Below are 24,046 nucleotides of genomic sequence, written 5' to 3'. Positions count from 1 at the left end.
TTGTGAGCAGACCTAGTAACTATATAATCTTTACTTGATAAATAATTTCTATTATTCAAATGAAAAATAATGCTGAATAAGGAAATGATTATAAAGTTCTATAAAAAAAAAGTTACTGTAAAAGTATACTTTGTTTTTAATGAAGTGAAAATATAAGATTAATAATTTAAAAATTTTAAATCTCTAAATCACAGTTAAACAACACAAACATTTCTAACTAAGACTTGAAATTTTATTTCAATTAATCTAATATTTTAAGTTAATTTGTATTCAACTAAGAAGTTTATTTTAAATTTTGTGAATTTTTTGTAAAAGTTAAGTGAACAAAATGCTTAGAAAATTATTTAATTATGTTTCATTTGAATAAATTATTTTTATGCATTTCAAAGGCAGCTGGTTAAATTTAATATGTATTAATTACAATATGAACTTAAAACTTTCAAACAACATTTTTTAAATATTTTACTTTAAAACACTTACTTCTTTTAAATCATGCTTTAAAAATGCAACTTTTTTTTCTAATTCTCTATTTTCTCCCTGTAAATTCTGAATTGTTTCTTCTTGCTGAACAAAATTTTCTAATTGATTAAGAGTAATTCTAAAACAAATTAAAAATATTATAAGTTATGGGTTATATAAATTAGTGTCATATGTACGTAAAAATTCAGAAATAAGAAATTAATTTATATTAAATATATAATAAAAAAATTGGAATAAGATTATATAATTATTTTTCATTTATGGTTTATTAATAAATTCAATAGAAATATAATTAAAAATTCATGTTTAGTATTAGTATTCCAGTTTTAGAATAATTAATAATTGTTTATTCATTTGCAAATGCATTTTAGATCTCTTATTACTTATTTAGTTATACTAAATATGCATGTTATGTGAGATTCAAAACTAATATATTACTCATTAATTTAAAATTCCTTTTACATATTCTTGGTTTTTTTAAATTGAAAAAAAAAATACTTTTAAATAATGAATTTTAAGTCACAATATTGAAGAACTTTGCTAATGAATATCCTTGTAAGGAAATGTTATGAATAACAGAATCTTTGGAGGTGGTGATAATATTAAAAAAAAAAGTTTAATTAAACTTTGCTTAAAAAACTAACTTCTAAATTGGTTTTTCTTAATCTAGATGTATAGAATTTATTTGGAATTTTATTAATAACTAAATGGCATTTTATGAAATTTAATAGTTATCCTGCATTTATTTATTAATTTTGACATTAAATGACATTAAATTTTCTTTATGAAAAAATGTCTTCCATATACAAGCATGAATACTGACAAGAGTGCATATAAGCATTAAAATCAAGCATTATAATTTTTCAAATTAATGCAATATGATTATTCGTATTAAGTTACTTAAATTTTATTTTATTTTTGTTCTTTATTACTCACTAATTATTGTTACTATATGACAATATAGTAACAATAATTAGTACAATCACTATTAATTATATTTAATTAATAATTATTGAATTATTTAATATTGTCTGGATCTTTCCTCAGTTATTAAAAAGAATTATAAAATTTTACTACAGACTTAAATATAAAAGCGATGAAAATACTAGATTATTATTTCAAGAAATGGCTAAACAAAGTAAAAACAACAATAATAAACAGTTATGGCAATATAAATTTCGAAGAATATTAAACACTTTTGGAGTATCGGAACTATTATTTACAGACTCAATTCAAGATTGGAAATATGGTTACTCCCTGTTGATGGATTCTGCTATTGCTCAATCAATCAACAGAGATCAACTTTCTTTAGACCAAAGTAATTATCACCCTTGGTACAACAATATTTTAAATATCCCTTCCTTCCAACCATATATATGGCTACCACTTGATCTGAAGGTAAAACGATTAATAATTCAATTACGTCTAAACAAATATTCGATTCTTATTAATAATACTTATATAAATCTTTTAAATACACGCTGCCTGTTATGTCAACAAGAGGATTTTTCTATGATCCACCTCCTGCAAAATTGTCAACCCTTGGATAATATACGTGAACAATGTAATATCAAAAATATTTGTTGTTTAAATTCACCTACCGACTTCAAAAATAAATTAAATAATATCAATAAAAAAGATGCTTATAAAATTTTTAATTTTTTTGTAAAATATTCTGAAAAAATTTTCTGTAATACTTAACCACTGGCTCAACATCATGACCTAAATCTTAGAAAATGTATTATTAAGATAAATTATACTCTCTATTAGTTGTTTAAAAACATCAATTAATATCATATTGTTAAGTCATGTTGACTTACTAATTAATTTTTATTGAGTTTCTTATTATACAATCATGTAAAGTAAAATGTTAAATCATATTGTTATTTTGTATACCCCCAAAATAGGGGAAATTTTCCTTGGAAATAAAATATTATATTATTTAATATTGTAATTAAATTAATGTCACATATAATTATTACTATTGTTTTTCTTAATTATTTCATTTTATAATTTTAAATTCTCTTCATCTTCATCTGGTATTTTTAAATCATTTGTTTAATTTGCTTCCAGCAGAATGTTTCTTATATTGAGATTAGTTTTTATAATATTAAATATGAAATACAAGTAGCAACAAAAATGCTTGAATATTAAGTAATATAGTTTTTATGTTATAATGTCTGACTTATTATTTTAGTATATCAATTTCTTATGTTATTAAAGTTTAGAACTGAATATATAATTTAAAATATTTTAATAATAATAAATTAGAAAGTAACTGTGTGTAATATACATTAAGTGTAATCCATCACATTATAATTACATAATACTCACCTATATTTTTGATCTAACTCTTCATTTATGCTTTTTAACTTTAGTAAATCTCCTTCGAGCTTCTCTATTTGGTTTTGTACATCCGAAGACTAATAAAAATTAAACAAATAAAATAATTTTATAAATAAATACACACAGAAATACTCTGGATACATTTTCAGATAAATTTATATTAAGAAACAGTTTGTAATTCATAGTTTTTAATTGATATATTGATATTATTATTATTATTATTAGAATTTTAATTACTATTTACAGTATTAATTAAATGTAAGTAATTTTTTAACAGATTATTACAAAACTTTTGTTCTAAAATTTGAATTCATTCAAAAGAAGATAGAGAAGTGTTATAAGTATTTTTGTTTTCTTCTAGAAAAAAAAAATCTTTTGAAGAAAAGTATATCTAATGACATCTTTGTCTTTTAACCAGTTAAATTAAATGTTGTTTTCCTATTACAAGTTATACCTCCTTGTATGTTTCTTCATTATTTATGCTATTTCTTTTTTTTTTTATTAGTTTTGATCCAAAATATTCACTTTATATAACATACCTCAATTCTAAGATATATTTTTTTAATCCACTTTTGCTTGTTCCAAACAAAGATACATCTTAAAATCAAGTATCTTACATTCACAACGAAACAACCAACAGTTATTGTGAGCAGACCATACACAATAATACAACAATAATAGATGTTTTTGGCTATATTATGTTATCAGGTCATTTGAACTAATATAAACATCACTAAGCCCAATGTATTAATAATAAATCAATCACAGTAATTAATTGGGCTAATTAGGTGCTATTATTAATGATTAATTTATTAAGTAATTTGGTATTAGATGTAAATGTTCGATGCCATCTATTAAATTATTTAATAAGTTAATCATTAATAATAGCACCTAATTAACCCGATTAATTATGGCAATTGTTTGATTTATCATTTGAACTAATGTGATCAAATTCAAATAAACTTTTTTCATAAAGAGCAGTTAATTTAAACTCCTTTTTAATGTCTAAAATAGCTTCAAAACAACACTACTAGCATTAAAACAAATGGTTATTATATATGCAGAAGACAATGGAAATAAAGCTGCCAAACATTTTTATCTCTTTCATGATATTTGTATTGTTAGTCAATGTAGTAATTTGTTACCTAGTAAAATGTAATAAAAGTTGTCCCAAAATGAATGCAGAATTTCGATTTAAATTTCATGCCATTTTTCTCCCATTGAGTTGTTCAAAAATTTGAACAAACAACAAAAAGAACTGGTTGTCCAAACAGAAATTTGAAAAGTTATCAACAAAATTGAGCTGTAATTGTGTGAAAATGTAATTGAAAATTTTGTCAGAAGAATAAGAGAATGTTAGAAGAGTAGTGGTGACATCTGTTGAATATTCTATTTCATTATTAATTTCAATGTTTACCCTTTAAAATGATGTAACAACTTTGCCAATTAATGAATAAATAAAATGTTCTTTTTTAAAATTTAAATCCTGCATTACTTTTGGGGCACCTTATATAATTATTTATTTAAAAATTTTTCCTTCTATAAAAAATCTTAAAATTCAAAGTACAGCTTAGAATTAACATTTTAGAATTGAAGAACTATGGCATAAGCATTTTTATTAACCACATGTAATTTGTGTGCATTTTTTTGCCTTGCAGAATTAATCAATAACAGCTATTAGAAAAATGTATTTATATGAGTTACCCAAATAAAAGTGAAACTTCTTGTACAAGGGCTGTTTCTTTTTCAACCTCCAATAATCCATAAAACAAAGACAAATATAAATAACGAAATAAATTTATTTCCAAAAGTTAAATACAAATACAAACATGGTTACTTTTTGACATAATCAATGTAAAGATTGAGACATTTGGCTATATGGAAAGAAGCTTTGAAATCCCCTCCTCATAGAATTTTGCCGCCAATGACTTGAGATGGACCCTAACATTGTTTTGAAGATCATCATTCTACCTACCTATGCCATGTTTTCAGTTCAGGAAAGAGGTGGAAGTCTTCACACATTAAAAAGTTCCAATCTGGGTGGAAGTCTGAAAGGTGGAAGTCGTCACCACCTTTAAACATCCTGCATATAGCCCCGAGTGGTGTGCTGTTTGCATGTGCTGAAGCAAGTTGACTATGTGGTGGAATCACCCAACCTATATTTCACAAACTCAAAATGGCCATCAAGAATAAGCAGCCTGATGTGCTGTCAAATGGGGTTATTCTGTTGCACAACAATGCATACCCAAGTTGCGCCAAGATTTGTTATGGTGCTTCCATTGGAAGGTCCTGAACATCCCCTTTAGCCCGACCTGGTATCTTGCAACTACACATCTTTGAAAAAAAGCTCTCAAGGGCTGCCAGTTGTCAACAATGCTGAGGTCCAAGAAGCCGTTGAAGACTAACTCCTCTGCCTGATGCTCTTCACTGGGGATATCCAAAGGCTAGTGATGTTCTGGGGCACTTGCTTGAACTGACATGATGACTATGTGTAGTGGATATGTATGTAGTCCATGTATCACTATTACTTCCTGTATGTTCACATATTCCAACCAATAAACAATTACAGAAAGAAACTAAAAGTCTCACTTTCATTTGGGTGATCATTATATGTTTACCATAACCAAAGTGTTATAAATGACTTCTCAATGTAAAGAGTACTTATTTAGTTTAATTCATTTGTTATATTATTAAATTCTAAGACAATAATTCAATGTGCCTATCATAATGTATGATTTTTAAAACCTGTATTTACACTAGTACGAAAGATTTCTGAGAGAAAGCGTGATCAAATAACATCAGCCAAGTTTCTTTTTTTTTTGTTAAAGCACAGCAAAAAATCTCTATCTGTTTTAATGAATGTTATTTGAAAACATATCAAGTTCTGTTATGTAAAAATTGCCTAATAAAAATCTGATGTGAAAACTATGTACAAAACTATGAGAGATTCTTCATTAATAAGTGTAAATATGAAAATCTTTAACAATTTTTATATTAAATTATTAATAATGATAATTTTTATAAAATTCCATAAAATTAATTATAATTAAATAAATAAATTAAATAAATTAAAATTCCATAAAATAATAGACTGTATTTCTTGAAATTTATTGTAAAATACTTACAGAAATATTATTGGCCATCCTTGTCTGTTTAAATAAAAAGAAATACATATTAATTTTAAAATATAAAATTAGACATAAACTTATATGAGAATTGATTGATAAATAAGTTCTTTACTTTTATAAAATTAGTTTGGGAAGAAGTAGAATAATGTAATGTTTTAAATAATAATAAAATTCATTTATTTTTTTAATCATATATATTAGTTTTTCAATATAATCACCATTTAAATTGACATATTTTGCCATATATTCTATTCAATTTTTTATTCCATGCACAAAAATAACTTTCAGATGTTTACTTGATCCTTTCCTATAAAGTGACTTGAACTTTGGCATCCAATGAAAAATACTGACCTTTTAGCACCTTTAATTTTGGGAAAAGCCAGAATTCTGGTAGTGTCAGATTTGGACTGTGATGAGGAATAACCCATAACTTCAGGTTATTAAATGTCTTCATTGTTTCCTTACTGCAATGTAATGTTGCATTATCATGGCACAATAAACTGACTGTTCTTTCTGAACTTACTCTGTGATATAGCTTTTAAGGGCTCGTAGTTTTACAATATGTCACCAAACTCTACCTCAATATTCTATCTCTTCCCAAACTAATTTTATAAAAATAAAAATTTTACTTATCAACCACACTTGTATAAATCAATTGTTTATTCTGTAATATTTTCTCAAAATTAAGTTTACATTTAAAAACTTATAAAATATTCACACAAATAAGCTTATTTGAACAAAAATTGAATATTTTTATTACAGTATCAAAAGAATAGTATTGAAACTGATAAACATTTTAGCACTATGCCTTTATATACAATGGTATTCAATGAGTTCATGGTGAATTTATAGTAATGAATATATAGTAACAGGCTGAGTTTAGATGGCTTTCTCTGCTTAAAGCAAAATATTCACTTTGCTTTGTTATTGCCATGGTTCAACTGTTTAAACAATGTCATACATAAAAACAGAAATTCACTTTACCTATTAGTACAAAGATAACCTTGTCAAAACTTGTAAAAAGACAGGAAAATGAATCAAATTTGATAATCTGAAATCTGATAATATACCTTTAATAAAATCATCCTCTGAACTTAGTAAAGGAATGGTATTAATACCTCAACCATTACTAATATATATTAAAATGTAAAAACAATTATAATTATGCAGTTCAGCTGTAAAAATCTATCAAAGTGATATGAAAAACCCTAATACTGTGAAATATTAAGCATTCTTCACACAATAGAAATGTACAGTGTAATAATCATAATTAATTATAAATTAAGTTCCTGTATAATTTACTGTGATATAGAAGGATTATCTACTGATAAAAAAATGTGATATTTGTTTTTCCAAATATTCTCTACTACTTATGTAATTATTCTACTATTTATATAATACCATAATCATATTAAATTCTGCTAAGTGAACAAAACTTTTCACAAATCTACACATAAATTAGAATTAGTAATATTCCTATCAGAATGTTACTAATCTTGATTTATTTGATTGAATGATACTGAAGAGAAAAAACACACTAACAAAGGCAACAATGTAATTATATAATAAATCAAAAAAGCAAAATAAACTATATTTTTAACAAGTTTGCTTTTTTTTTTTAAATTAAAAAAGACAAAATTTTTTTTCAAAATAGTTTATTTTGCTTTTAGTTTTATAATTACAACATTGTCTTGTTATTTTCTTAATTTCAACCAAATAACATGCAAACAAAAGCCTTCTTGTGCTACATATTAACAAAAATATGACAAAAATTCATGTATGACTGATACAAAGCATAAAAATACAACAAATTTAGTTCAGGATACAAAATGGAAGAGAATAGTCAAAAGAAATTAGAAAAGTCTACATTATTATACAAATTTTACTTGTATGTTACAGCCTCATATATTTGTTGTTAGATTGCTATTCATTGAATAATATAATTAGAAAAGAGATAATTGAAATAGATTAATTTTATTTTATATGCATTATTTTATGTAAGATGCTATTTTAATAAAGTCAATACATCATAATACAGATGTAACTCTGATTTATATAAACCTACATGTTCTTGAAAATCTCTTGTAAATCAAAATCTTAGGAATAAGGAAAAATTTTTCCATTATTTCTTATGCTAGAAATATATACTCTGTTTTGGCATTATCCAGTTACCCTATCATGTTTTTTAATAAATAACATCGCAATCAATGGAAGAAAGACTCATTTAAAATACCCAAATTCCAGCAGTAACATGTGATATTAGCACTAGAACACTAGCACTTACATGTTACTATTGTTCAATTAGTGCTTATGACTTGTTTGCAGTGTAATATTTTTTATATCTCATATAAGGTTCTCCATACCTGGGCCAATGAGTTGCTGTCTCTAATAGTTGATGAGCATTTCTTCCTTTCCTGCCTTGTAAATTTTGATTTTTTCCAGATACCATATTTTCAAAAATTTGTTTTATTTTCAAATGACTACAGAAACTGAAGATGAAGGCATAAGAACTCTGAAAATGTTAGTTCTAGTTATAATATCACATGTTACTGTTGGAGTTTGGATATTTTAAGTTATTATATGTAATAGAGATTATTTACAAATCTTCTAATCCGAATACTGGTATTTTGAATAAAATCGTAGAGATTATTTATATAATGGTAGAAAGGATTGTGATACAAAGTAAGATTCATTAACTCTTTATGCTCTGAAAATTTCTTCTTTCTATGTACCCAGAGACAAAACTGTTATCATCTCTCATGCTATAAGGGAAATTTGTATAGTAAATTCATTAAGGTTTTGCTATACAAATTACACTAAGGTTTTGCTATACTTTCCCCTCTTAAGGTCACACAAGATTTTTTCCAATCCTGTGTTTAACAAGTTAAACTGCACAATTGCATTGGAACAAATAGCACTATCCTTAGCAAATAAAGACATAATGTCAACAAAACAAAAAACTGGGGAACTAGAACCTATGGGCCAATTAATCAGAGCATGCAAGAATTCCAAACTAATTGCACTCATGACTAGAATATTTTATTCTTTTAACTATTGGTTAGTGTTCATTGTATCAATTGTTTCATCTCAAATTTGAAAAAAAAATAAAAGGAAACAGTTTGTTGTATGAATTCTTGTAGATTAAGCACTTGTAAATTGGAATCACACTGTAATACATTATATGCAGCCTTAATGTAATTTGCCCTACAAGAAATTTATTGTCCAAGATTAACTAATATCTAACTATGTTGGTTTCCATATATTTATGAAAAAATGAGAAAGAAAATATTATGACAAATGTTCAATCATTAAATCATAAAAAGATATAGAAAATGAAGCTAAAAGAAAATCAGTGTCATTTAACATCTGCTCTCTATTTAAAAAATTTCTTCTCAATTTAAAATCACCATTAAAAACAACTGGCACTAATTGTCTAACATAGAATGATCAGTTCAAGTCTATTTCAGCATAAAACATAGATGATGCTTTAATTGTTATTTTATTTGATAATTTTATAAATTCAATTTACTACTAATAATTGTTTTTGTTAATCAAAACTTCATATTTTAATGAGCGAAATAAATATAAAATTTTTTCAACTCACTGTTTCTATAGAATTTCATTATTATATTTAATATCTTTTTTTTTATTATAGTATTTGGAATATATTAAATGTTTAGAATTTCATCTTGTAATGTTTAATTTAAAATAATCTAATAATTCTAAGCTATAAATGTCATTACACTCAAGTAAGAAATTAATAATAAAATATATGTTTACAAACATTGATCAGTAACAGTTAAAGAGCCTTACTAAAGACTGTTTTAGTGCATTTTTGTTTTCAGGTAATGTTTAAGAAGAATTATTTGTGTATTGTTTTTATTTTTTCTATTTTTTAAAAATTCATTAGCAAAACATTTAAATTACATATTGTAAGATATATAAAATCCAAAACTCATTAAGTTTAAATATATATAATTGATGTTGATATAATTTGAACTTAATTGTATCAGTCAAGGTAAACTTGAATCAACTGTGTGATAGTAAATTTTCATATATTACAAAAAATTATAAAGATATTATAATTATTAAAAAAAGTAATCATCATTAGATAATAAAATATCAAATATGATGAATATAATACAGTAGAGCGTCGATTATCCGAATCAATNGAAATTTTTCTCCGTTGCGTGTCGCTTCGCGTTGAATTTTCGTCGATGTTAAGCCTAACGAAGACTATTGTATCGTTAAAAATTATTTTTTTATTTTGTACCAACAAAATAAATATATTGAAAAATATAAAAACAATAAAAAATTATACTTCAGAAGTTACTTTAGTATCAAAAACAAAATATTTGAGTAGCCCAAGACATAGCCAAAGATTGCAGCACCACAGCACTGGCGAAAATTTAAATTTGCCGATTGGAATTCTTTCAGATGATTGACGTTTCGGATAATCGATGCTCTACTGTATTGGCCTGAGAGTTAAGAATTTCAGCTACCTCATTTTATGAAATAAATATACAAGTATAATATGCAAGAACAAACTTTTATAAATACATTACCTTATCAGGCTGAAGACATCACAGAATTTCACAGGAAAGAGGAAAGCAGGAAAAATACACAATAAGCAATACAAAACAAACATTTCACAAATAAACAATAAAAAATTTAATTTACATTAGTGCTCATCCACACATTCACTATTTACCAAATGCAGAGCAAACATTCAGCAAACATCAAGTAGCAAGAAGGTTTACTTGTGTTTGGTATTCACCATTTCCTTATTCTTTTCAGTAAGTTGTGCCAAATCAAAGGAGATAGATATTCATCTACACACATTTGCGTATTCTCTTGTTTTTGTTCATCAGTAATGCTATTTTAACATTTTTTAAACTAGACCTAGACTATCCACTGCTTTCTCAGCAAATAAATGATCTAAACCTAGACTTTTAGTTTTGAATTTAGTTTATTTTTTTCAATTTGGTTTATAGTTTAAATATTTATTTTGTTTTTTCTATTTATTTTTTTTCTGATTGTTTTTTGCAACATGGTTTTATTGTGTTGTTTTCAAAAACAAAATTCCCTTCTTTTTTATTTTTACATTTTTCTTCTTTGGAGAAGTGATATCATACATTATCATCTTCTTTTAGGTTTTTTCATTAACAAATATGAACTACTGAATTTATAAAAACAGTAGCAAAAATTATTATTTGAGATTAATCAATTTTCTAGATCTAGAATAAACATTTGTTGTTTCCATAATGAGCCTGGTAATTAATCAAATGTGTGTACATATGTGTTCACAGAGTGACAAACAGTTCGACAAAAGGGTGATATCAGGCATTTGGCAAATAGTGAGTGTGTAAACTTAGTTAAAAAACTATTAAAATTTAAATTTAATAGTAAACTTCAAATTCAGTNAAGTTACTTTAGTATCAAAAACAAAATATTTGAGTAGCCCAAGACATAGCCAAAGATTGCAGCACCACAGCACTGGCGAAAATTTAAATTTGCCGATTGGAATTCTTTCAGATGATTGACGTTTCGGATAATCGATGCTCTACTGTATTGGCCTGAGAGTTAAGAATTTCAGCTACCTCATTTTATGAAATAAATATACAAGTATAATATGCAAGAACAAACTTTTATAAATACATTACCTTATCAGGCTGAAGACATCACAGAATTTCACAGGAAAGAGGAAAGCAGGAAAAATACACAATAAGCAATACAAAACAAACATTTCACAAATAAACAATAAAAAATTTAATTTACATTAGTGCTCATCCACACATTCACTATTTACCAAATGCAGAGCAAACATTCAGCAAACATCAAGTAGCAAGAAGGTTTACTTGTGTTTGGTATTCACCATTTCCTTATTCTTTTCAGTAAGTTGTGCCAAATCAAAGGAGATAGATATTCATCTACACACATTTGCGTATTCTCTTGTTTTTGTTCATCAGTAATGCTATTTTAACATTTTTTAAACTAGACCTAGACTATCCACTGCTTTCTCAGCAAATAAATGATCTAAACCTAGACTTTTAGTTTTGAATTTAGTTTATTTTTTTCAATTTGGTTTATAGTTTAAATATTTATTTTGTTTTTTCTATTTATTTTTTTTCTGATTGTTTTTTGCAACATGGTTTTATTGTGTTGTTTTCAAAAACAAAATTCCCTTCTTTTTTATTTTTACATTTTTCTTCTTTGGAGAAGTGATATCATACATTATCATCTTCTTTTAGGTTTTTTCATTAACAAATATGAACTACTGAATTTATAAAAACAGTAGCAAAAATTATTATTTGAGATTAATCAATTTTCTAGATCTAGAATAAACATTTGTTGTTTCCATAATGAGCCTGGTAATTAATCAAATGTGTGTACATATGTGTTCACAGAGTGACAAACAGTTCGACAAAAGGGTGATATCAGGCATTTGGCAAATAGTGAGTGTGTAAACTTAGTTAAAAAACTATTAAAATTTAAATTTAATAGTAAACTTCAAATTCAGTAAATAATAGTAGACAAAAAAAATGCATTACAGAAAAATTTATATTTAAAAAATCATTCTATTAATTCATGTTTTAAAAATAAAAAAAAATTATTATTTTTGATAAGCATTATTATCTAGTAAATAAATACTAACAAAATAAATAATATGCATATGATAAATTAAAATCAATGATATTTGAATGCTCATATTAGTATTCTAAATACAATTTTCTGTTTTAAGTACAGAAAAATAAAATTAAAATAATTTATCTTATAATACCAGCAGATTGCATTTTAGTGGCATCATCATCAAGTATTTAGAAATCAAACATTTTTTAAATTTATCATCAATTCTCATAAAATTTAAATAAGTCAAGCATTTCATTCTTAAAGTTCATAATGTGATTTAATAGAAATACTACATAATAGTATTTCTTGTAGATTTTGGAAATATATAATAAAATATTTCCTAATCTAAATATATATTTTACTTTTAAATATGATCTATATCATTTATTAATAGAGAGGTTGCGGACAATGTTTTCATTGCAAAAACATGTACGTCGGACGTTCAGCGCCACCTTCCTGTAAGCCTAGAAGTTTGACAATGGCATTTGGTATGTTGAGCATGATTCCACTGATGTTCCAAACACCATTGTCAAATTTCTAGGCTCACAGAAAGACGGCACTGAACATCCGACATAGACGTTTTCGTGATGAAATTGTCGGCCGCAACCTCTCTAATATTTGTTTCATTAATATCTCTTGAATCAAATGAAATATTACAATGCAAAGTCATTTCAGCAACTTCGAGGTGCCCACCAACAGAGTAAAAGAGTAGGATAATTTTAAGAAAAGCAATATTTCAGTATCATATTTTCATATTTTCTTTAAAAATGTTAAAAGACTTCAATTCAAAGACTGTTGACATTCAATTTTTGTAATTTTTTTTTCTTTTTTAATTTAAACTTCCTTCTTAATTTTTAATGTTAATTTTTATTTATTCCCATAGTTTCCAAGTGAGGAACTTCGAAAAAAAATGTAACATGTCCATTAAGAAAAACTTGACATATTGAAATTTTATTACATAAACTTAAAAATTAATTCTTTTGAATTCATTTTTAAGTTTGTCAACATAAAAAATAATCATAACATGCATTTTCTCTATAATATCATCATTATGTCATCACTTTATTTTTATCAACATAACGATCATTTTCTTTTACAGACTATATTCACAGAGATATATTTATACTGAATTTTTCTTCTCGCATTTCTTAAAGTCATTTTATTTATTTACGTTTCCCATGTTAAAGTAAGACTATATATTATTAAATTTTGAAAACTCAAATTTAGCATACCTCATCTACATTTGACTTGACATTATCTTTATACAAAAGCCTGGAAAAAAATTAAACGTTACATAAGCTTTAAATGCCATGAATTATAAAACTAAAAATATAAGTTCTTAAGCATTTTAAGAATATAAAAGAGCNACATGTTAATGCATTCTTCTGTTAAGCAAACCTAAATTTTAAATAAATAATTTTGTATTTTACTTAAAATTTTAAAAAGTTATGTAAACTTTGCAAAAAACTTCAATAAATAAAATGCATTCACTACTTACTTGTAATTGTTCATCTCTTAAAGGAAGTTCATCATCATCATCATCATCATCATAGCTTTCATTCCATTCTAAAGTTACTGAACGATTAACCCAAGCTCGTTCTGTCTTTGTATCTATACCATAACCTACCATCTGAAAACAGAAAAGTCCAAGATCAAATTTCAATTTACATTATTTTGAAAAGTTTAAAAATATTTCAATTTGTATCTATACCATAACCTACCATCTGAAAACAGAAAAGTCCAAGATCAAATTTCAATTTACATTATTTTGAAAAGTTGAAAAATATTTCAATTATTAAAATTTCATTATTTTTTTCAACTATTTACGAATTTAATTTTATTGCAATTCTAAGTAGTTCTAACATTTAATAACTCTAATTATGAAAAAATGTAGCAAAACTTCTTTTGAAAGTTTTACTTTTTATTTATTCCTCATTTTTTTAAGAGAAAATTTATTACAAATAAAAGGCAAGAAAGTAAAATTCCTGGACTTTCTTTTCCTAATAACTTGTTTTATATTATTTAATAAATGAGGAGGAAACTTTTATCTTAAGATTGAAAGAAGAATCATCAGTCATGAAACTGCATTGTGATACTTAATTTACTGATTTTCCAATAAGGTATTAAGATTTGGTATCAAAGATGGTGTTTACTGATTTAATTATACCCTTTCCACCCATAAAGATGGCAAAAAACAAACATCGTAAACCTTCTCTAACTCGAAACTCCAAGAGGCAGGAAATACTTCAAGTTACAGATAATTCAAGATAGAAAATACCAAATATTTAATGGCTTGTATCTCAAAATATTGGCAAAATTGATATCAAAAACAATATCTATCATTCTATTCATATCAATATGTAGAAACAAATCTTAATAATTAAAAAATTTAATTACCATATATTAAAAATGTTTAAATATGCAATATTTTGAAACAGATCATAATCTAATTTTGATAGCAATAGTGCCTATTATTTTTGATATTATTTAGAAAAAGTGCCTATTATTATAGGCACTTTTTCTATCAAAAAGCAATTAGAAATAAATTTTTTAAAATATAGGTGTACCACCTGTATTTAAGCAATTTATTGTTTAGAACAGCGATTCCCAACTGAAGCTATGCACTTGGTAGTTTAGGGGTACGAGAAAAAATTAATAATGGCAGATGAACCATAAGAATATTCGGATTCTGCATTGAGGCCTTTGGCATCATCACAGCACTCGATGCTTAGTTTTAAAATTAAAATATATGTAATTGTATGGTGCCATATAATTGACAAAGATGCCACTGTTGGACAAACATGCAAAATAAAACTTAGCAAAAATGAAAAATGGAAAATAAACTTAGGAAAATAGACTGCCAAGGGATATGCAAGTCAAAAAAGTTGGGAACTGCTGATTTCCTGGTTTCAAATTTAGAACATCCATAAATTAAATGAATAACTGAAAAAATTATAACTAATATCAAAAATAAAAATGGATGTTTTGTAAATTAGAAAAAATTGTTATTAGTTTCAAAAGTTCTTTATTATAGATTGCATCAATTTAATTATATAAGTAATTAAATTTTAAAAATTAATTGTATAATTATTTATGATTTTAATTTAAATATTACCTATAATCTCCCGAATAAGTAAATCCAACAAATGGTAAGTGATTGCCTGCAAATGCCTTTACAGATGGAAAAGTTTCTTCTGTACTATCATCCTTTTCAATTTCTTCAAAATTGCTAGTATCATCATCACTAGATAACTCAGGAACTACAGGGGGTACACCTATATTACAAACAAATTAATTTTAATTAAAAATTGTAATTAATTTTATGAAAAATTAATGTATGTTAAATGTAATTTACATTCTCTAATGTTATCAAATTCCCACTGATCATTTTGAAAAAAAGGATGTCTTTTTATTTCCTGAACTCCATTTTTTCCTAACCTGTGAACTCTAGAATAAAAAAAGTTATATGTTAAAAATAATTTGTGATTTCAAATTACAAGAAAATATTCATATTTACCTTTCAGTTAAAAAAGAACAAATTAAATGCTTTGCTTCTTTTGAAATATCTACTTCATCTGGAAAGCGTAAAGAATTTTTATGGTCCATAATTTTACCATATGTACCGACTAGAGATTCTGCATAAAATGGTGTGTCACCTGAAAAATTATATTTACAGTTTTCCTATTATGCAATTTTAATACAGAAATGTAAAGTTATATAAAAATACAAGCAATTATTTATTACAACACTGTCACAATGCAGAGCTGCAATTTTTAATCATTTTTTTACATTAAAAAAAAAGCATGTCTTCCGGTCTAGACCTGAAATTTATGTATAGTTAATTGAAGCCTATTGTCCCTAAGCTTTCCATATCTTGTCTCAAGTTTCATCTATCAAATTCTGTTCTCAAGATTAATGAAGCTGACATACAACAGTGGGGATGTACAACACATCTACTATTTGAAAATTGTAGCCCAATACGAAACAACTTGAGAAATGTTACATTAATATATTTCATGTATAGAACATAATTTTTTTTAAAATATAAATTCTTTATTTTTATATTAAAAAAAATAATATTCAGCCAAAAATAATTATTAAAAAATATAGCTTTAAAATTATATGTATGATAGATAGATAATATTTTATAGTGTGAAATGATTACACTATGTCTTAAAGAGAACAGAAAAATTTTTATTACAAAATATAAAAGTTTTAGTAATTTATTTTGAAATTATACATATGGACTTAAAAAGTTTTCAGAGTTCTTCATATTTACTTTTTCAAAATATGCAATTTTTTTATATGGATATATATTTTTTCATTAATAACAGTTTTTCAATAACTAACACCATGTACAAACACCATTATCAGCGTTTTTCTACTTGGACCTCCCCAACAGGTGAATATAAAAACCAAATTGATTACATGTTAATAAGAACAAGATGGAGATCATCAGTAAATAATGACAGAGCAAGACCTGGAGCATACTGCAACTCTGATCATAAGTGTAAGATGGCCGATCCGGGGGAGATAGGGGGCTTGAAACCCACTTCACGGCACCTGTGTAAGGTTGCCGTCTCCTAGGTGGGATCTATTAATCCCGCGTCAGGATGGACCNCAGGTGACCCCCCTATAACACTGTTGATAATTCTATTTTATATGAATTCCATGTTGTATGAGTCACTTAGATTTTACAAATATGTGAGCCATTCACAGCCTGGCACATGCATTTGTAAAATCTAAGTGACTCGTACAACATGGAATTCATATAAAATGGAATTATCAACAGTGTTATAGGGGGGGTCAACTGTATTATTAAATCATTTCTATGTAAGCTATACATAAATATAAATACTGCTTCAATAAAGTCAATTATCAGTTCTATAGCCATCCTCTAGTTAACTTTTGAAAGGGGAAATGTTTTGTTTACATTTGAATTACTATATATATTGAAAACTAGGATTGCTTACTACAAGTTTCAGTTACAGATTATATATTTTTAAAATAAAATATAAACAAGCATGATTCAAGTCATCATTTTAATGCTTTATCATCTAGATATTTTGTTTCTCTGATAATGATTTGCTTGATTAGAGAATTGTTATTAAAATATAATAATTGTTTATACATTAGAAGATTTCTAGAACTTATTTCATGAAAGACTGGTTGCTATATATTACATTAGCTACAATGAAAAGTAAAAATAATAAAATAATAATTGTTATTAAATTAATAAAAAAATTTTAATGAATGATTTAATTAAAAAAATAAAATTTAAGTTTGGAATTTGAACATTAGAATCAATCTTCAGAAATAACATATATAGATTTACTTCATATTTTAAATTGAAAATTTGAAAAATTTGTGACAGTTATATATTATTACAAAGTGAATATAATTATTACTTTTATAACAATTATATAATTCAAAAATACATTAATATTCTGTATACCATAAACAATGTGATCAGCAACATCTCTAATAACTTGTCTCATATCATCGACAACAACATCTGTTCCATAAAGTGAGGAATTACTGCTACTAGGACGAATTTTGTTGAAAGATGAAACTGGATTGAGACCCACATTCAGTTTTGGAGAAGAAGAACCATTGAAATGTTTGGAAGCATGCATAAATTCCTATTTTGCAAAGAAATTTATATAAATTGTATGAAAAATAAAATTTAAATTAGGTAAAAATTTAATATTAAAATTAAATTTTAAATACATTTAAAATTATTTTCATATCTATTTGATTCATACAAGAAATGATAAGATTTTCAATAAAAAAGTGAATATATATTCCACAATTGCAACTATTTACTAATAAACATCAGATCAAATTTTAAATATATTAAAATTTTTTAATAATAGTAAAACTAAAGTTTAANTTTTCTCTTCCACTATTCGGACTTCCGATTGGCCCTTCATCCCCTTTTTCGCTTCCCGATTGGTCTCTCTTTTGTTTTGGGATAAACTGAGACCGCCTCAGGTCACGGGAAAGGTCCGATTCCAGGTGTCTGCTCGACGCCGTTCTGTCGATTGTTGACAAAATTGCAAGACTCACGCTCATAATTTAACTCCGTTACTCGCGATTTCTGTCATCTGGGTACTCGAACGATCATATGCAATGATTTATCTCTCTTAAATCTTTCCCTCTTTTCAGAAATTGTTTCCCTAGATTAACTGTTTATGAGCGCGGGGGTCAAAGTTCTATCTGCATATGACCACTTGACTCTGACTTATAACTTTTCATTCTGACATTGACAGTTAGTTTAACACGTGTTCGAGTCATCCGAGACTTGTTGTCTACATTTTGTGCCGCGTTGTTTAAATTATGGGATTTTCCTCTCCCTCTCATAATTAATCTATCGTTATTATTTAATCATAGGAATATCGCGATTTACATGATTCGGACCTCGGTTGGGTCTTCACATAAGCTACTAAAAGCAGAAGTAACATTAAAACTCCATACAACAAAAATATCAAAGATGAACCCAAGACTCGAGACTCCAGCTAGTTCAATCTTACAATAGACTCTTCGAAATTTAGACCCTCCATCCTTTACAAACAACCCAGATGATTTATGGACACAAACAAAAAGTTGGATTTTAACTGGAGTACAACAATGCATCACACATTGGCCACAGAAAAAGATACATTGGATGACAAATAGTACCCTTGAATTAATAATAAAAGGAAAAAATTATTAACTTCAGCAATCGTTGCAGATGAAAAGAAGAAAGATCTAGACAAAAAAAAAATCAAAAAAGCTTGTAAGAAAGACAAAAATGATTATATCGACAGTATATGTAATGAAATTGAAGTCCATGCAAATAATGATCAGACTCGTGAACTATATGATAAAGTTAGATATCTAGCAAGAGAGTTCAAACCACGTACGCAAACAATTAAAAATGATGAAAATGAAATCATAACTGATGTGGAAGGGATTGAGGATGTCTGGAGGTAGTATTGTGAGAAACTTTATAAAGTCACTGGACAAACAAATGATAATAATCAACTTCAGAATGGATGGACAGGGGAAGTTGAGCCATCTATTCTTAAATCAGAGGTAGAAAAAGCCATAAATACATTAAGAAATCACAAAGCTCTAGGACATGACAACATAACCTCTGAAATTTTAAAAGCAATGGGAGAACTGGATGTTGACATTTCTTAAAATCTGCTCCTTAAAGAATCTTCACACACTGGATTAATGTAAAATAGTCTCTTAACAAACCTTTAACCAGTGGGAAATTGCATGGACAATTATTCATATTTCCCACTGGTTAAAGGTTTGTTAAGAGATTATTTTATACCTGCTCCTTAATTTGGAAATCTGAGAAATAGCCAGAGGAATGGTGTAAATCAATATTTATTTCAATTTATAAAAAAGGTGCATCAACAGACTGTAGTAATTACAGAACTATCAGCCTAATTAACCATGCCAGTAAAGTAATACTCCAAATAATTAATACAAAAATTATTAAAATCATACAATATTGTTCTTGTCCTCACATTTAATAATATCAAAATCACGTTAAAAAATAAAGAATCAATTAATAAGAAAACAGACATAATGCAAAATAACAATGTAGTATAAAAAATATTGTGTAAATTTCCAACCAAAATATTAACATTTAGGTGATACAGGAAGAACATTAATTAAAAACTAGGATTAGAGAACATCTTTGTGCAGTCAAGTACAATTACACCAATTCCTCAGTGCCATANGACATAATGCAAAATAACAATGTAGTATAAAAAATATTGTGTAAATTTCCAACCAAAATATTAACATTTAGGTGATACAGGAAGAACATTAATTAAAAACTAGGATTAGAGAACATCTTTGTGCAGTCAAGTACAATTACACCAATTCCTCAGTGCCATACATTGTAATCAAGGGGACTGTGAGGTCTTGCCAAATAATGTTAAAATTCTTAAAAAAAAAAAAAAAAAACTTTATGAACATTTAGAAATCACTAAAATTAAAGAAAACAGAATGAATTTAAAACACAGGAGTAATTATCGATGAGATTGGACAGCCATTACCACAAAATTAGACAAGCCAATTGTGGATCCCTTCCAATCCCCTTTCACCCTCATGTGTTATAATGCACCATATCCTGTATCTGTAAATATCAATTTGGCTGAAGAAAATACAATTCAGTAAAGTTTTTAAGTAATTAATAAGTTCTTTCTAATCTATATATATAAAAATGAATGTATGTCTGTCTGTCCTTCATACCATTTATCTGATTGCCATGAAACTTTGGGAAGTTGTTTAATACACTCCCACAAAGGTTTCTGGCATAGTACATTTATGCTACAATAGGTGGCGCGTGTGTATATGAGCCTGTCTGTTTGTCCTTCATGCATTATTACACCATTTATCCAATTGTCATGAAACTTTGGAAAGTTGTTTAATATACTCCTGCAAAGGTTTCTGGCATAGTACATTTATGCTATGATAGGTGGTGCGCATGTATATGAGCATTTCATATATAAAGTTGACATGAAGAGTGCATGCGCATAAGTTTGCTTTATTCGAACTCTTTGTCTTAATGTTTGATTTTATGTTTGAATTTATATTTATGAATGATTCTGGAAGATCCAGCTTATTTTTCGAATTTAGTAAACCTGAAGAACCCAGAAAGAGTTACAAAAATGTTTATTCATCACTTAGTGGTACTATGCACTGGTTAGTGGTTGCAGTGAGTCTTAATTATTGTTATCCCAGTGTGATAAGCAGATATCTAAAATTTTCTAATTAGTCTCAGAAGAGAAGGGACATTCTCACACTTGATAAAACAGGTAAGATTGGCTGTAATCTAATAATCTTAATTTTCGCTATCAATACTTTTTTCCTGAGCAATGCCGGGCACATCTGCTAGTTTTATTATAAAAGGCTTTCCTTTATTTAATCAACGTTTTAAAGCATTTACATTTGTTTTTACACAAATATACATACCTTTTGGTTTTTTAATTGTTTTGAAATTTTATGATAGTTTTATTTTATTTTATGTACAGTAGGGCGTCGATTTTCTGAAAGTCAATCATCCGAAAGATTTCCAGTCGGCAAATTTAAATTTTCGCCAGTGCTGTGGCGCTTCAATCTTTGGCTATGTCTTGGTCTACTCAAATATTTTATGTTTTTGATACTAAATTAACATCTGAAGTATAATTTTTTATTGTTTTTATATTTTTCAATATATTTATTTTGTTTGTACAAAATAAAAAAATAATTTTTAATGATACAATAGTCTTTGTTTGGCTTAACATCGACGAAAATTCAACGCAAAGCGACACGCAACGGAGAAAAATTTCAACATTGGATACGTTAAACTATTTTTTCGTACATAAATCGGTTATCCAAAATATCAGTTATACAAACAACCCCAGTCCCCAATTGATTCAGAAAATCGACGCTCTACAGTATTTCTTTTTTAATAAACCTTTATAAGAATTTACGTTTACGTTCACTTTTATACAGGTATATTACACCTATTTTCATTTTTTGAATTTAAAAAATATTTTATATCATAGCATTATGTTAACTTAATTTTAATTATCAGTTTACAAATACAAAGTTGACTCATCCAGTGATCACTAATATAATTTTAAGAATTAGTCAAAGATCTGTAATAGAGGACCGAAGTTCATAATGCATTTCCTGGTACAATAAAGTTGGAATAGTCAATTACTGGTCCTTGTGTGATTTGTTCTCTTCAGCAAAATTTATGCTTAACACTAAAGGATCTATCAGTTCTCTTGCATAATCATTTCTACAAGCTACTCAAAATTTTTCTACTCATACTAATCATAACTTTCATTTAATCATTTCAGAACAATTTCCAACTCCCTCACTGTTCTGATGTGTTCATCATAACTCAAATTCTTCATGTTTTATAAGTGCATCTCACAAAGTTTCTGTTTTCATTTCAAAGACTATCATGCATTTAAGGATTGTAATGTATCATATCACCCAAACAGATATTGTGTTTTAACATATACATACATTTTTCTGTCAGTATTTCTATACCATATCAATACTTCATTTCAGTTTTAAACAGAAGATAATAAAATATCTTTCTAAATTAGAAAAATTTAAAAATTAAAAATCAAAAACATTATAATAATTAAGTTTATCATCATCATTATATTCTAAATCTACAGTTTTCAAATGGATAGGCAATACTTTGCAGAAATTATGTAAGAAAATACCTAGTTAAATTTATTTTGTAGATAAACTATACATTTATCTTTTCATATAAAAACAGTTATTTTGACTATGTAAATAATATAGAAATATCAACAGTAAGATATTTCAAGAATTTTAAAACTTTGATTTGCAAATTTACTATTAGTTTAACTAATTTAATTTGTAAATATAAAGACTATAAATACAGGTATCCCTCGTACAACACAGTTTTGCTCTAACACAGTTTGAGAATTTGGGATATCCTCTGTACAAAATTTCACAATTTTTAAGCACAAACTTCATTATTCTATATATTTTTTAAATTCAATTAAGCATGCGTGTCGTCTCAAATTTGCCCATGTATTTTAATTGAAAATTTTAATATTAGAATATTAAAATTTTCAATTTGTTTTGTGCCTTTTGTCAGATTTAATTTAATAAAAATTAATAGTGCAATATTTTTCTTCCTTGTCCTTGCATTCAGACTTTAGTCTTTAAGACTCACTGCAGTGGCACATCCAGAAGAGGGCCAAGAAACCCTAGCACCCCAAAGTAATAAGAAAAAAACACTAGTAAATTTTTCTAAAATTTTTTCCTAATTAAAATTCATTTTTTTTATTTATATTGTATGAGGTCTTCTACAGTGACGTGCTGTGACATTTGATGATAGGGAAGCTGTGTTTCTGTAAGAAGCCGACTTCTGGGGGCAATCAGTTAATTGCGCATCAGTGATGGTCTAGGCCCTCTGAAGTCCATTTGTATTTGTTTGTTCAATAAGCTAGTAAAAACCGTAGACTTCTCTAAATGTATTTTTAATAGTTTATCTGATGTACTTAATAAGTAAACAAGTTCAATATAATTACCTCTGTTATTAGATTCAATAGATTCCCCATGCTCTCTAAATGCCAATTCTTGCTTTGATAAAAAAACATATAGCATCTATTAATTTGGATATAATATATCTATTAGTCGTAACTATCTTGTTGTAATTTTCAATATTTATTTTATATTATTTATTCAATACTAATGTTAATAGATTGTCCGTTATTTGTTTTCTAACTAATTCGTTTTACAACCAGGTAGTGTCCACGAAAATTTCCAAAATTTACAACTTTTCAGTCACTCTCATTGAACTGGAAAGATTTCTGTCTTTATTACATCTAATATTAAGAAGAAATCAGTCTCCACTGTACTTGGCTACGGAGTGGTTTAGTTAAACTTTTAAGTAAAATTCCGGCTCTTTTAGCAGGGTT

At 26.5% G+C, this 24,046-nt stretch overlaps 1 protein-coding gene across 1 annotated transcript in view; it reads right to left on the bottom strand.

Annotated features, from left to right (window-relative positions):
- The window catches only part of LOC111634293 (rho-associated protein kinase 2-like), a 123,127-nt gene that overhangs the window by 49,674 nt on the left and 49,407 nt on the right, over positions 1-24,046 (bottom strand). Inside the window, exons 11-18 of the mRNA XM_023379030.1 lie at positions 16,102-16,240; positions 15,940-16,031; positions 15,700-15,859; positions 13,817-13,856; positions 11,618-11,626; positions 5,952-5,975; positions 2,815-2,903; positions 481-598 (exon numbers count right to left, since the gene is read on the bottom strand). Coding sequence (XP_023234798.1) covers positions 481-598; positions 2,815-2,903; positions 5,952-5,975; positions 11,618-11,626; positions 13,817-13,856; positions 15,700-15,859; positions 15,940-16,031; positions 16,102-16,240 — 671 coding nt within the window. The remainder of the gene's footprint in view (positions 1-480; positions 599-2,814; positions 2,904-5,951; positions 5,976-11,617; positions 11,627-13,816; positions 13,857-15,699; positions 15,860-15,939; positions 16,032-16,101; positions 16,241-24,046) is intronic.

This window comes from Centruroides sculpturatus, unplaced genomic scaffold, assembly GCF_000671375.1.
Source record: "Centruroides sculpturatus isolate CEXI.00-Female unplaced genomic scaffold, Cexi_2.0 scaffold520, whole genome shotgun sequence".
Lineage (NCBI taxonomy): Eukaryota > Metazoa > Arthropoda > Arachnida > Scorpiones > Buthidae > Centruroides > Centruroides sculpturatus.
The sequence above is the reverse complement of the archived record's forward strand: the minus strand, read 5'-3'. Positions and strand labels throughout refer to the sequence as shown.